Raw genomic sequence first — 14,901 nt, forward strand, 5'->3', positions numbered from 1 at the left:
GTGTGAATTCTGACCACGAGGTCCTGGTGACGGCTCTCCATTGAAGAGCCGAAATGCGTTGACCATTCGACCAATTGAATTTATTTGTCTTAAAAACGTGGCAATTTTTGTATAAATGATATCTGTTTCATTCAGCGTCGCTGATTTGTGCATGGGATTTGAATCTAAATGCTCAGTTTAAGTAAAGGGAATTAAATCCAGGGGTGGTCGGGAGTGTTTTACATTTAGGGAGTGTGCCGGACATCTTTTTCATCAATGCCGGTGTTGGTTCGTTTAAATAAAAATCTGACGTAGTTTTAATATATAATGTCTAAAAAATATAGAAGAAAAGGAAGAGGAAAAACTGAATAGAAAATAAAAAAAGAGTATAATAGATAAGTAGACAAGAGAGAAAACGGAAGATTTCTCTTTTCACCCTCACCCTAAGGCTGCGATCAGTGGATGGAAGAGGTAAGGGTTCCCAGAATTGCGACCAGGAAGAAAAAAATGCATAGTGGTGGTGGAAGAAATGTCCACACATACTAAAAGTGGAAGAGAAGAGACAGAATGGCCGTGGGAGTTTTGAAATGCAAGGATGTGAGGATGATGATGATGATTCCTCCGCAAAAGCGGGGGGGGGGGAAAGAAACGGACCAATCAGCAGATTGAGGGGAAAACAAACAAAATTGTTCAAGTCCCGCACTTCGTTGAGTGGTTTTCTCTTCTTTGTCCCGCTCTCGACTATGTGCGGTGTAGAACAAAACCATACAATTGTTTTCGTCGCTAGCCGCTATTATGCATCAAGTACCTCGTGGTCGTATGTATTCGGCCTAAATGCTTTCTCTCTCTCTCGCTACCTCCCTCCCCTCCCTTTCTCTCCCATATGTGAAAACAGGGTGGTTATAAATAAACACTACTCAGACATACATATGTAGCGCCCATTCTGATGGTCAGAGTAGTGTGAGTATAAATAAACTGACACTACTCCGCCATATGTCGCGTCCGTTGTGGTGTAAATATTGTCCATGGTATATACGTTATTTGAATCACGGAAAAAGATGTAACTGAGATATAAAAGCATTCCACTTTCACCTGGTGGTGAAAAATTGAACTATTTTTTTATTGAATCCTTCTTTTCCCTTATGGTTCATACGTATATTTTATTAGTAAGTTTCATCAAAATACCTCAATGAGAACAGGCGCTACATACGTCTGAGTAGTGTCAGAGAGTTCATTTTATAACCACCGTGTAGTAGAAAGATACATTAAAACAACTTCGGGGTTCATTGGGTTACAATACAACTTCGCGATGGCGAGGAGAGAGGAAAGAAAACACTCATATTACACTGGAGTTTGGACGAAATATTTCGTCCGTGATCGTAAAAGGGTTAATAGTTAATAGCCCAATAATATTCAATTGTTGAAGTTCTATCACTAAAACAATTTTTTTTGTGTGTGTCTAGATGAGGCCCAAGATCATCTTCTACGTGACTTGAACCTACATAAGTCATCTTTTTTCCAACAGTGACCATAAAATTCTGTGCAGTGAGAAAATTTGAGTAAATTGTGTGACTCAACAATGTGTCCAAGTCATCCGAGTGCCAATGCGCGTTGATATATCCCTGGGAATCAGCTTGGATACGTACAGTGTTCTGCCGATGACGAGCGGTGCTACTGCCACAGAACGACAATGCCGCTCACGACGTCGCACAGTCAAGTCGAGAACCAGATCGAGAACTTCGTCCAGAATTTCAAGAGGCACAGCTCGCTGTTCATAAGTTCGCTGAGTCTAGAGTCTTACGGTGCGAGTCTCAGGCACACCTTCAGCAGCGCAAACATCAGCCCTTCGCGTAACCGTTACTCGAGGACGAGAACGAGGAGGAGGACGAGCGACAACTTCAACAGGCACTCGTACTGCTCGGCGTACTCGCCGTCGTCGTCCACGGCGCACAGAAGCTCTCTGTCCAACGACTACTCGACGGCGACTACGAGTTCTTACGATGGCGACGATGACGACGACGGAAACGACAGCAATGAAAGTGGTGAGTAGTTTTAAAACTTTTATAAATGTTTGCCGTCTTGAGGAATTGGCCTCGGAACAGACTTTTTTTTTAGAATCCGTTGAACCTATATATATATATAATACCCACCTTCAAATATATACTTTGAGGTGGCATGAGGTCGCTCAAGAGGTTGCCACGAGGCATCATGGGCACCATCACCAACTGTAATGGAAGCAATAAATGCGTTTGTAATAAGACTGTAAGTGTATTTGAACGACTCATTTAGGAAGCGCAATCAAGTCCCTCGCGAATCAAGTTTAGGCCGTGACAATGCCGTCTTAACGCATGGGCCTACCCGGGGTCCTCAAGACAGTAGGGGGTCTCAGTAAAATGAGAAATAGTTGAATGAAAAATTTGCCAGGTAGGGTCTCAGAAAAATCAGTTGGCCCGGGGCCCCATGATGCTCTTAAGACGGCCGTGGGCCGTGACTCGATGCTCAAGAATTCTCCTATAAGCAGTAACTTATAGGAGTTATTTCGGGGATGCTCGGAAAAATTCGTTAAATCAGAGTTCATTATATCCATTGAAATTAAAAGCTACTATCAGAGCCCCAATTGTCCCTCCTGTGTTGAGATGTCACTGTAAACTACATGAGTAAGCCCTTGTAAATATCTGACTTTTTTTTACAACTATAAATACCTCAATATAAGTTAATGGGCGATGCCAAAGACCCCTGTTATAGCAACCCCCCCCCCCCCCGTAATGAGGAAGGCCCCTGAATGTTTGTTGTTTTGGGGGTTTTACATAGCTTATAAGTTTCGCTGAGAAGCCGAATTCACAAGAGGCCTTCCTATTATCTTAAGGTACCGTTGTTTCCTGATGCGATCCTATATGAGGTCCACCTCGAAAAAGGGCCTCGAAAGGTTAACCAGAATCTCGGCAATTCAGTTTGAAGAAATGCCAGTCTCGTGCAACGTAGACCAAGCAACCTGCCATGTCGAAATATGGAAATGAATGCTTCTCTGTTTTTCGGCACAAATAATCTTCTTGTTCAAAGGAGTGGAACTCCCTTGGTAAACGGTACAATATGAACCCGACAATCAAATATGACACGTTTTTGCCCTCTGGAATTATTTAAGATCTGCGCGTAGCATAGTCGGTTGAAGTTTCGAGGTGCCATTCTGACTTAGCACCCAGGGCGATGTGTCAGGAAGGGGGAATTGTGCAAATTCGTTTGGTCGTCCCGTGTTTTACGGGACAGGGAAATTTTCCCGTAATGTTCGGCTCCCCTCCAGATCCGTACCCTAGTGAAGGTAGACCCATCTTCAACAGTGAATGAAATCGCGGTAGATAACCTCAGCTGCAAATGGAGTGACGGCAGTAGTAATCAGCTGCGGATGGAGTAAAAACACACATCTTCATCTGCAAATGAAATCTTCAGCTGCGGATGAGCTGCAGCAGGTATCTTCAGCTGCGAGAGAAGCTGAGACACACATCCTCAGCTGCTGAAGGGAATGGTTTTTCATTCGGTATAACCATAGACTGAAGATATATTATTCTTACTCTGTGGGTATAACGGCGCATTCCCCCCCCCCCTCTTTCTTATTCTGCCTTTCTTTCTTCCCTTTTCTTTACTGATAACGAAACTAAACGATGGTAATTGAGTAATTTGTTTTAGAGACGGATTTTTTGCCTTTTGATTAGAAGAAATTTTCTAATGACATAATTAATTTTTTTTCACGATTATTTATTATTTTTTTTTATTTTTTACAATTTTATATCGAATAAAGAAATCGAAATAAAAGTTTAGAAATATTCCGACCATTGTTCAAATTCGCAATTTTGTTTCTCTCTCTCTCTCTCTGAAATCACTATTTTCAATAAATTTCCCCGAAATTATGCACAGAAATACACATAAACTCTATATTCAATTGATGTACTACGACAATTAATTTTTTACTGATTATTTATAAAAGGAGGTTCTTAACCAGGGGTCCTTGGAGCGATTTCAAGTACTCCGTGACCTAGGATGTGAAAAAAATTAACTCACTGTTTTTGCATAGCCTATATATTGAATATTATTGGTGATGTTTTTATATTATTAGCGGTGTTATATCGTCACCTTTATTTTTATTGGCACAAAAAGGGGCACTGTGACCTTTTCTTTCTTCCTTTCTCTCAATATTCGGATAATCACGGATACGAATATGCAAAGCTTTTTACATTTTAAAAGAAGTTACATACTTATCCGGATTATTCTCGGAATCCGGAATGTATTTCCAACAATACACATAAAAAGGACGAGTGGAAGAACAATCGAAACAGCCTCTAGTAGGTGTCTTCATCCATTCTGAGAAAATTGTGCCGATCTTTCGGTGCAAATCTCAACTCTTATACTAATTTAACGTGAGAATATTGTTGCTTTTTTCCTCATAACCAACATTTACACCATACTGTTACTCGTCTTTTCTTTTTGAATTAATAACTTTTAGCACCGCAACCAATCTAACTAAACCCAAAGCATCATCTGTGGAAATCATGTTAGAAAATTTTGAACTTCAGAGTAATGTTTCTCACCCGCCAGACCGCGGCCCAGTACCGAACCGAGGGTGATTCGCCGTTTCATTTTTCCCATTAATTTCTCGTTAGCTGTGTGTATGACCGAGCCATACGTAGAGTATGACGACTATTTTCATTCATTTCCCCTCCCGTTATCAATTCACTATAGAGGGTCCGCCAAAAAAAAACCAACAGAAAAAAGAACCAAAAAAAACTCTCTCTCTCTAGAAATCTCTCTCACCCTCGCTCTATTACATAAATGAAATCGTTGCTTCCATCGTTGGCAAATTTCTTCCCAGAGTAACATTATAATGTATGTACTCGGTTGAAAGAAGTTAAAGGAATTGCAACAGCCAGGGGGTTAATATTTACACCAAGTTTTAGTACTTCTTCTTCTTTTCAAAACCCCTACCAACTCTGGTCACATCTCTATAGGGCAATATACTGCCAATTGAATTGGTCGGAGAGAAATCATTTTCCCTCTAAAGCTGTTTTTTAGTCTATTTTTCTTATCTTTTCTAGTCTACCGCCCCGTTCTTGAGAAATCATTTTTTGTCATCGCCAGAAATAATTTTATCTTTAGGCCACTCATTGGATCTCTGGATTATACACATAACTTCTGCAACCACGTTGGACCATTCCGTTTCCCGGGAGAGGGGGGGGGGAAGGGGAGCGAGATTACTTATTCTGGAAAACCACTTCTCTAAAGCAGTGGTTCCCAACCTTTTCTGACTCGCGGAGCCCTTTTCAATGTATAATTTCTATGGCGGAGCCCTTTTTAGTATATTATTTATATGGCGGTGCTCTTTAGGGTTTTTTTTTTTTAGTTTATCAAATTTAATGATTTATTTTGATATCCTCGAGTGGCCGCGGAGCCCCTGGGAAATGCACACGGAGCCCCGGTTGAGAACCACTGCTCTAAAGTATAGAAATAACTCTAGTGTTATAGAATGTTTGCACCCACCTCAATTATTTTCGTCGGACTCCTTTGAATCACTGACATCGACTGTATATGTTACGGTAAAACCTAGGTTATAACGGTAAGACCTAGGTTTTAGCAAGGCGAGTTGGTAAAAACTTTTATCGACTCAAAGCCCGTTTTTAATAATTAACAATCATGAACTTATTAGTTGCTACCGTTTATTAATTAATTAATAATTAATGAATAATTCAAGGGATAAAATCAGTGATGGCTTTACTACCAATATACTCGTAATGGGGCCGTTCAAGTATTACGTCAGCAAATTTTTAGTCATTTTTGACTTCCCCCGCCCCTGCCAGCAAAAGTCAGCAAAACTCTGACCCCCCTCCCCCCTTGTCAGCAAAATTTCGTCATCAGCTCTGACCCTCTGAATCCTAAAGCATACTGTTGGGATCAGAGACGTACACGGGGTGCGCATGGGGGCTAGTACCATCCCCTCCTTCCCCCGACGATCAAAAATTTATTTTTTTAATGCAAAAAAATATTTTTTAATTGAAATTTTGGAAGAAAATACCTTTATGTTTTATTATAATCAATTTCTGTTAATTTCAATGCTATTTGAAGGCTATGAACTCAAAATTTCTTTAATAAATTCATTTGACCCACCTTCTAAGCCATATATGGTAAATCGCATAAAGGCCCTTTTCCGATGAACAAAATATTGCCCTGCGGTGGGGGTTATCTGATGAGGCCCCTGTCCTCCTCAAACCTAATTTTGTAAAAATGAACTAAGCGGCACATTTACAGATTATTAAGTGACTCGTGGTTCAACTCCAGAGCATTTTAGCGGCCCGTGGCACATTTTTAGATCACTTAAATAACCCGGGGCACAGTTCCAGAACACTTAAGCTATCCGTGGCACATTTTTAGATCACTTAAATAACCCGGGGCACAGTTCCAGAACACTTAAGCTATCCGTGGCACATTTTTAGATCACTTAAATAACCCGGGGCACAGTTCCAGAACACTTAAGCTATCCGTGGCACATTTAGAGATCCCTTAAGTGATATGTGGCATAGTTTTAGAGCACTTAAGCGGCCAACCAGTGTGGTTCTACCTCACTTAAGTGACCCTCGACACAGTTCCAGATTACTTAAGTGATCCGCGGCACAATTACGGATCACTTGAGTGATCCGCGGCACAATTACGGATCACTTGAGTGATGCGTGGCACAGTTCCAGAGCACTAAAGCGGCCCGGACACATTGCCAGATCACTTGGATACGCGAAACATTTAGAGATCACTAAAGTGGCTCTCTAGGAGACTTATCAATAAGGAGAATGTTAGTTCAGGTGCCCCCGTCATCAAAAGTCAGCAAATCGGAAACCCTCCTCCTCCATCGATACTGACGTAATACCGTATGCTGACGTAACTGAATGACCCCTAACGGCAGGCTACATGGACAAGAAGTTACTATTTTTAGGAGAGCTCTACTCCTGAAAATAATAGATTAATACCAATGGCCATACAGGAAATGGAGTCGTAAGACATTGAAACAGGAATTCGTAGATATTTATAGATCGTCATAATATAAAGGTAAATATCTGAACATTTTTATGTTAATATCTGGATTTTGGCATCACCTAAACATAAGCCCTAAAGCATCTTTTGTGCAGAAACTAATACAAGATGAGGTTTCATTCTCCTGGGAAACGCGGTATGTGCATCGTTTATGCGGAAATTTCAGTGGCTGATTTACGGGTAATTGTGATGCTTGGACTTACAAGTATAATAGCAACCATAGACATACAGTGTGAAGGAGTCTGAAATGAAGTCCGAAACGATGGCATCAGAATAGTCAACAGGAAGACCATTGCTAATGCATTAAGATACGACGTGTCGCGCATACAACAGTGGTTAATGATGAGTACTTTTGTCGAACGTAACGACATGTTACGGGAATGTTATTTTGTGGAAATCGAATACGGAGGCCATATTGAGAAATTTCATCCGAGTTTCGTTTCCTCTTTAAAATAAAGTGTGGTACGCCACGTCGCATAAACCATTCTAATTAATGAAAGAAGACACAAGAAAAAAGGGATTGCATCCACCCTGACGACATCGGGGGAGTCACGATCAGTTAAACAAAATACATTTTATTCCCAAGCACGCGTGTTCTTGGAACAAAATGTGCAATTTTAAATCTGCGTCCGCACGCAATAGTTACGCAGGTGGTTATTATTTTTGGAATTTAGCCTGAACCACGTGACCTTAAAACACTGTTTTTATAGGTTATAAATAGGATATTTTTGAATTATATGTGGCGATCATACCGACACTTGAGGCCAGTCTGACAGCTTTTCCTTAACGTCGAGCCTAATCGGAATTAGTCGATTTCCTTCAGCTCTGTCTCAACGACTCGGACTTCACCACGAGCAGCTATGGGTGTAGTTCATAACAGCAGCAACCTGTCCTTTCTGGTATTGCTCGTGATCGCTAATCTCTACTCGTCCTTAGGAGAGGACCTTGCAAAATGTGCCGAGGAACTGATTGACTGGTGTAAAAAAGAGGACTTTTCAGTCCAGCGGATGCAAAATTGGCACTTAGACATCAATGGGCAGAAATTCAGTTTTACTTGCACCTCGGAAGCAGACTCTGGAACGGTGTGCAAGAAAAACGACTGCAAGTGGTTCGTTTGCTCGTCGAAAAATGAAATGATTTTCAGAGGGAAACCATTGTCGACAAACACCGGGGACTCTGAGGTATGCATGGCCAAGAAGGCAATCATTCAGCTTCGGATAGAGATGGAGAACCTCAAGAAGAGGTTGGAGAACGACAATAAACAGAGGGAGAAACAGATGGAGAAACAGATGGAGAACCTCAACAAGAATTTGGAGGAAGCCCAGAAACAGAGGGAGAAGCAGATGCAGAAACAGATGGAGAACCTCAACAAACAGATGGAAAAACTGAACCATATGTTTGATAAAAATTATTGATTACGATGAACCGTAAGTCATTGTGAACATTCGGATGTAGTGACATTACCTTGTCTGTCGTTCTCTCCGCGATGTCTCTTTTACAGGTATTTTTCATAGCTTTTAAAAAGATCAATCGTGTTTAATGATTATATTGCCAGCTAGTATTTTTCCGTCCATAACGTCGCAATAATGTTTCACATGAGACCATAATAATGTGTATCGAAGAACATAAAACATCTACGATTGCAAAACCTAAATTTCATTCGAGTATTTTATAATCAGAATCTGCTTTATCATATAATGTACTTAATAGCATAATGTGGTTAGGGAGCTAGCCTCTCACTGTGCAGGTCTGGGTTCGAATCCCGGTTCGGGCATGGATGTTTAATAATACTAACAAATTCCCTGGACGGATCATGGTGATTCCTAGGGGAATACGTGAGGATCAAGTTCTTTATTTAAAAAAATAAATAAATAAATAATGTTTTCTCTTTCATGTTCTTGTTTATTATATCAGTTTGGCGAACTCTGAATTGTAGTACAGTAGATCCTCCCCTAACGGACACCTCTCGTTAACGGACACTTGTCTGTCCCATGAAATAGGGCTTTAATGTATTTCACTCCCCATTAGCGGACATTCTCAATAGCGGATAGTAAATTCAGGCGTACTCTCTCTTTCTTCTCCGTCAATTAATCACTTAACTAACTGAACATAACTATGGTCCAGGAATTCGAATGGTAATGTTGGTTTTGTTTGTTAATACGTGTGAAGAAAGAGAGTGAACATCTACAATAATTACAAGAGTGATAATGTTGTGATGAATATTGTTATCTTCACATTATTTTAATTTGATTTAATTTTCATTGCAAAACATATGAAGTGCACGTATCATGCACGGGTAAACATGATTAATTGGTTTAATGAAGAGAAAAAAGATTATAAATTTTTGAATATTTATCAGACTTTCCAAATTTATTTAGGAATTATGCATAATCCCCGGTAAAATTAATAAATGTAGTGAATTTTAATAAAACTTTATCGAGACAATCGGCGATTGTGTCGTGATTGTCATTTGCTCCTTTGAAATAACTTTTGGACTATTTTCTCCTCATTCCAATCAAGAAGAAAGACTTTTCTTCCACCCTTTCACACTCTTTTCCAATCATGTTTCCCTTACGAATTTTTTCATGTGCATGATCAAAACTGATGTGCCACGACTTGGTTTGTACAGATTGGCTACAGACATTGAAACATAAATGTAGTTGACATTCCATGCCCACGGTTCAGTTAACCAGTGAGATCGGAGCATTTTTTTTGTAACGTGGAGTAATCTTGGTTACTGACACTTTCTTGTGTAGGGTTCGCGTATGAGGCTTTTTGGATCACGCCTTCTTTCTTGGAGGGCCGTGAAAATCGTATCCATGGTAACCAATATGGCGACTTCCTCAGCAGCTCATGAAAGATCAAAATGAAATATCAAATCTGGATTAAAGAAACGTAGAAATATGAAATCGATTTTTTTTATCATCGTGATGGGTGCTAAATCTTCCGATTTTTTTTTTTTTTTTTGATTCATTGTCCAATTAAACCTGCGGAATTATTTCAATTAAATTTATAAGCCATTATTAATTTTCAAATAATCACACCCATAATTATTTTAAAATAACACACCCATCCTCCGGGAACGCTTCGATATCTCAATGAGATGGGAAGCGGGGTGTGTTTGGTTTTCAAAGGTCAAAGTTGGATATTAAAAGACAATATGGAGTCATTATAATTTTCATTTTCTTGCTTGAGAAGATGTAAATAAAAAATTGAAATCCATATCATTGTATGCATATCCAACACAAAAGCACCTCCGGCGAATTATTCATTATTTAATTTCCTGAGAATTCAATATTTCGAAAATCAATATCCATGGCCACTCGTCCTATCACTTGCTCATTGATACAGTCTGTCGTCACTTACTTGGTCACTCACTCGGACACTCATACATTCAGGGAAGGTGAAATGTCGGGATCGAATTTTCCGGATCCTGTGGCATTACGATATAATCTATTATTTCATATTTGGGAAACTTTTTATTATTGATTGACTCAATTCATTGAATTTATATACGGCTCAAACGCGATTAACAAATTCCATAACAATAATTATTCAATCAAAATGTGTGAATTTCAAGAGATTTTAAATTAACTTGAATCTATGATTCATGAAAGAAGTTAGAAGTACCGAAGGAGAAATGCTGTCACGACGTAATAATTATGTATAACCACCGGTATAGATCACTTTTACGCACGCACACACCCAGTAACATACGCATTCTAACATCACGTCGTATAAATGTGAAAGTCGTAAAATGAATTTCCACTGTGTATATCGCAACTCGCCATTAGCGGACAAAATTTTTGGTCCTATGGATGTCCGTTATCGAGAGGTTCCACTGTATTGTTAAGTAGATAGAGCGCCATCGATTCATATAATTATCTCTAGAATGAAATTCTTGTGATATACGATGTGCAGGATGATCCAAAAGTCACAAGACTGTTGAAAACTCAATGACTTTTTAAATATGTACAATAGAAAGATGCAGTTTTCACAGATATGCTTAGAAACGCCTAGGATTTCATTTTTCATAATAAAAAAATTCTACTCTCAAATGTAAGTTCACCAAGAGTGAGGCGTCGGTAGCTGCTTTTTGGCTTGGAGTGAGAGAGGAGTACTCTAATCTAATGAAGGAAGCAATTAACGCATTTTTTCCCTTTTCAACATCATATCTGTGCGCGCAAGCCTTCTCTGCTATGGTGACAATAAAACACAAAGCTAGAAATAGACTGCTACTACAAATAGTACAAATGTACCTCGTATAAATTCCTCTAACGAATCGGTACATGTTGCACGCCGGAATGCGCGTGTATGTGTTGTGAAACTAACGTAAAGTTTCTGTGTAATGCTTGTTATGTGCAGTGCTGCCATCTGTCAGGAAGTAGACTTACTTACTAACCGAAACGGTGACCCAGTCCATATTCCGAAGAATTTCTAACCGATAAGATCACCGCCTGGGTAAAAAAAAGTATGACGGGGAAGGAAGAGTCAAAAAGATATAAATAATAATCAAAGTATCGAAAAATGCACGCGTACAGTTAAAAGCAAGGGCTGCAGGAAAAGAAATTTAAATTGCTTACAAAATTGGGTATGCATGAAATTACACCTAGTACCACCGGAAAGGGAAAAAGTGAGTGACATACTGTACAAAAAAAATTACACCGAGGAAAGACGCAACCCTGCATCTGCAGAAGGAACAGAAAATCAGCGGCCAGGGGAAGCCGTGGGCGGACCTGCCCACGCGCATGTCCGCCGCACCCCTCAAATATCCAACAATATACCACTTCATGAAAATATATGAATACACAATCTTACAAACTATATGAACACGCAAACGGCCAGAGGAAGCGCCACGCATCCCCCTGTTCGTCAGAATCATAGAATAATAAGTGGGGTGTGAATACAATGGTCGCATGATGCACAGTTACAGGCACAGAGTAATAATACTATAGAGTGCGCGCGAGGGGTTACAATGTGAAGCAAAGATCCGGAGTCACGTGACTCCGGTCGAAAGGCTGGTCAGGAAATCTCGCTGGCAATGCTTTCCTTATGGCTGTTCGTATGACGATCTCCAAGTGCTGTCTTATTTTTCATTAGAATGGTCACCACGTGTGCAGCTTTCGGATGTTCTAAACGGTTTAGGAAAGGAGGAACATTATCCTTTCACAAAGGAATACTTTTTTGCTTATTCCCCTTCTTATAAATTAAAAATTGGAATATTAAATTGACGATGCAATGGATTTCTGACGTAATCTCAGTTTTTAACGACTCCATTTTGGATTTAATTCAATTAAAGTTCCAAGTTTTGGTAAAATTCAAATGTCATGAATCATTATTAAATGTTTTAATAGAATTTTTGGCAATAAATGATTGAAATTGTGAGTTTTATGAAGTTTTAACTGAAATATACGTCTCCGCAAGATTTGGCGAGATTTGGCGAGCTAGTGAGTTCATTCGAGTTTTGCTCAACTTGGAAGAAAATATGCTTTTCAGAAGGAGAAATTTATGAAAAATATTCTATTTAAATAGAATGTGAGGAAAACCTCCCCCCTCCCCTCTAGACAATTGCAGTTTTGCATAAAAATGCATAACAACCTCTAAAAATAATAGTATTTTTACCCCTCTTCACACCTGAGATAAAACTATTACAGAAAAGAAATTTTTTTATTCATTAATTTATGTTTGTTGTATCTGAAATTGCCTCTTCAAACAAGAAAATTAATTATTCAATTGATTTTTCGAGTCAATATCTGTACTAAGACCTGAAGTCATATATTGTGTACCTCAGATGTTATCTTGAAAAAGAATCATTCTAAAAACGATTTAATACCTTAAATTAAGATTAACATATGCATACTTTTGGAGCGAAGAGATTACATATGTCACACATATATATATATATGTGACATGTGTAAATATTATATTATACATGATAAATTTTATTGCATTTATCCCTTTTTATCAGTGATTATGTACAATCCCCAGTTCGTATTGATAAATGTGATAAATCGTCAAACAATAACTTATATTTTCCAGACATTACGCCCGAACTCCCATCTAGGAAGATGAATTCGATCAGTATAACGGTTATGTTTGCATATGCAGATAAATAAAACAGCAAAAGCCAACATGAACTAAGCCGATGAAAAAAAATCTCTATCTTCGCATTTATTATTAATTTAATTTTTATGGCGAAATATGTGTAGTGCACGCATCTCATACGGACAGAACTAAGTTGTTGAAATAAAGTGATATTTCAGCATGGATTTTTTCCATATTCATTAAACTTACTAACTTCATTTTGAGAATTATTCGATTCATTCGTAAAAAGTGATAAATGCTTCATCAAACTTACTAAAAATATTGGTAATTATGCATATATTTACCAACTATTATGCATAATTTCTGAAGATAACGCGCACTACGGATTTATCAAATTTACAGTAACATAAACATTATATATTTGTTGTATACAATATTTTGTTTCCTGTGTGTGTATAGATATTTAGAAAGCTATTAAAAACTGTGCCAAAAAAATTTATTTCATGAAATTTAGACTGTTTATATTCACTTCCTTTAAATATTATATATCCAATTAAAATTTAAAAACCCATGTGTTAAGAAATTATTAAGAATTATCCCTTAATGGAAAATAAAAAAATTTCGTTTTCCAATATTTGTTTATTTTATAGAATTTATTTTTTCAAATCTGATACTCCCTAAATATTTCACATAAAAATGAGTGAAATTCATTGAAAAAATGAAGGAAAGTTTTCATCAACTTGATCGAATTGAGTCAAATTTCGTTACAGCAACATCCTAGCTTCTGCGAAAACGCGCCAAATGTAATAGCGCAGAACCTGTTCTTTCCCCGACAATACTGCTCATCTTTTCTTCACGTTCGACAAGTTTTATGAATAGCGTGCGCGGTCTATTTATATCTTAAGTCTATGGTTACAGGACAGAATACATGTACGCGAAGCGTCTCAAAATCACACAAAGAAGAAAAGTGGGAAACGGGTTTGTTAACAATATGAATACATCGAAAATATTCTGATATTCTGAGGGAGTTTCGGAGATAAATATAATATATATATCTTTAAATGTGATTGGACCAAATTATCGAAAAATGCAAGTACAGTTTAAAAAAAAGGACTGTATAAAAAAAAATGCATACTTACAAAATTGGGTATGCATGAAATTACACCTGGCACTATCGAAAAAAAACATGTACAGTTAAAAACAAGGACTGGAGACAGGGCCGAAACTAGGGCGGATCAGGCGGGTCTCGTGCCCCGGGCGCTGCACCAGAGGAGGCGCAAATTCTCAAACCTCTCCTTCAGCATTACAAGGGTGCGCCAAAATGAACACTTGCCCCGGGTGACCAAACATCTAGTTGCGGCTCTGACTGGAGAAAGGAAAAAAAGCACAATTTTTTTACATGAAAATAGATGAAAAAACAATTCCAGACACAATTATACAAAATACATAATTATAGAGATTAAAGTGGGGTGTGACTATTGTGGTCACATGATACGCAGTTACAGCACAAGTAAGAAAAGTAAGTAATATGGGTTTCAGTTAAAAATGTGAATCCATCGAAAATACTGAGGACGTTTTTCGGAGAAAAATACAATATATCTTTGATATCTGGTCTGTACAATATTAAACAATCATTGTTGTTGATTTCGACTCTTACTGCGAGATATTGGTGGGGAGTAATCTATGTTTATTTCCGAGGAAAATATGGAATCATCGGCTGCAGATGGGTGTGTAAGATGCTTATTATGCCAGAATTGTAGGTTTTGTTCGAGAAGCCTAACGAGGGTTCTGGCTTGAAATCGACAGAACTTG

General features: G+C 38.4%; 1 protein-coding gene across 2 annotated transcripts in view; it reads left to right on the plus strand.

Annotated features, from left to right (window-relative positions):
* Nucleotides 1–14,901, plus strand: part of LOC149084727 (guanine nucleotide exchange factor DBS-like) — a 104,865-nt gene that overhangs the window by 13,513 nt on the left and 76,451 nt on the right. For both annotated transcript variants that reach the window (XM_089235158.1, XM_089235157.1), the window contains exon 2: nt 1,443–2,021. In XM_089235158.1, coding sequence (XP_089091284.1) covers nt 1,670–2,021 — 352 coding nt within the window. In that variant the 5' untranslated portion in view covers nt 1,443–1,669. The remainder of the gene's footprint in view (nt 1–1,442; nt 2,022–14,901) is intronic.

The sequence above is a fragment of the Pholcus phalangioides genome, unplaced genomic scaffold, assembly GCF_987345545.1.
Source record: "Pholcus phalangioides strain wild (caught in Gottingen) unplaced genomic scaffold, Ppha-v1.0 ptg000008l_1, whole genome shotgun sequence".
Lineage (NCBI taxonomy): Eukaryota > Metazoa > Arthropoda > Arachnida > Araneae > Pholcidae > Pholcus > Pholcus phalangioides.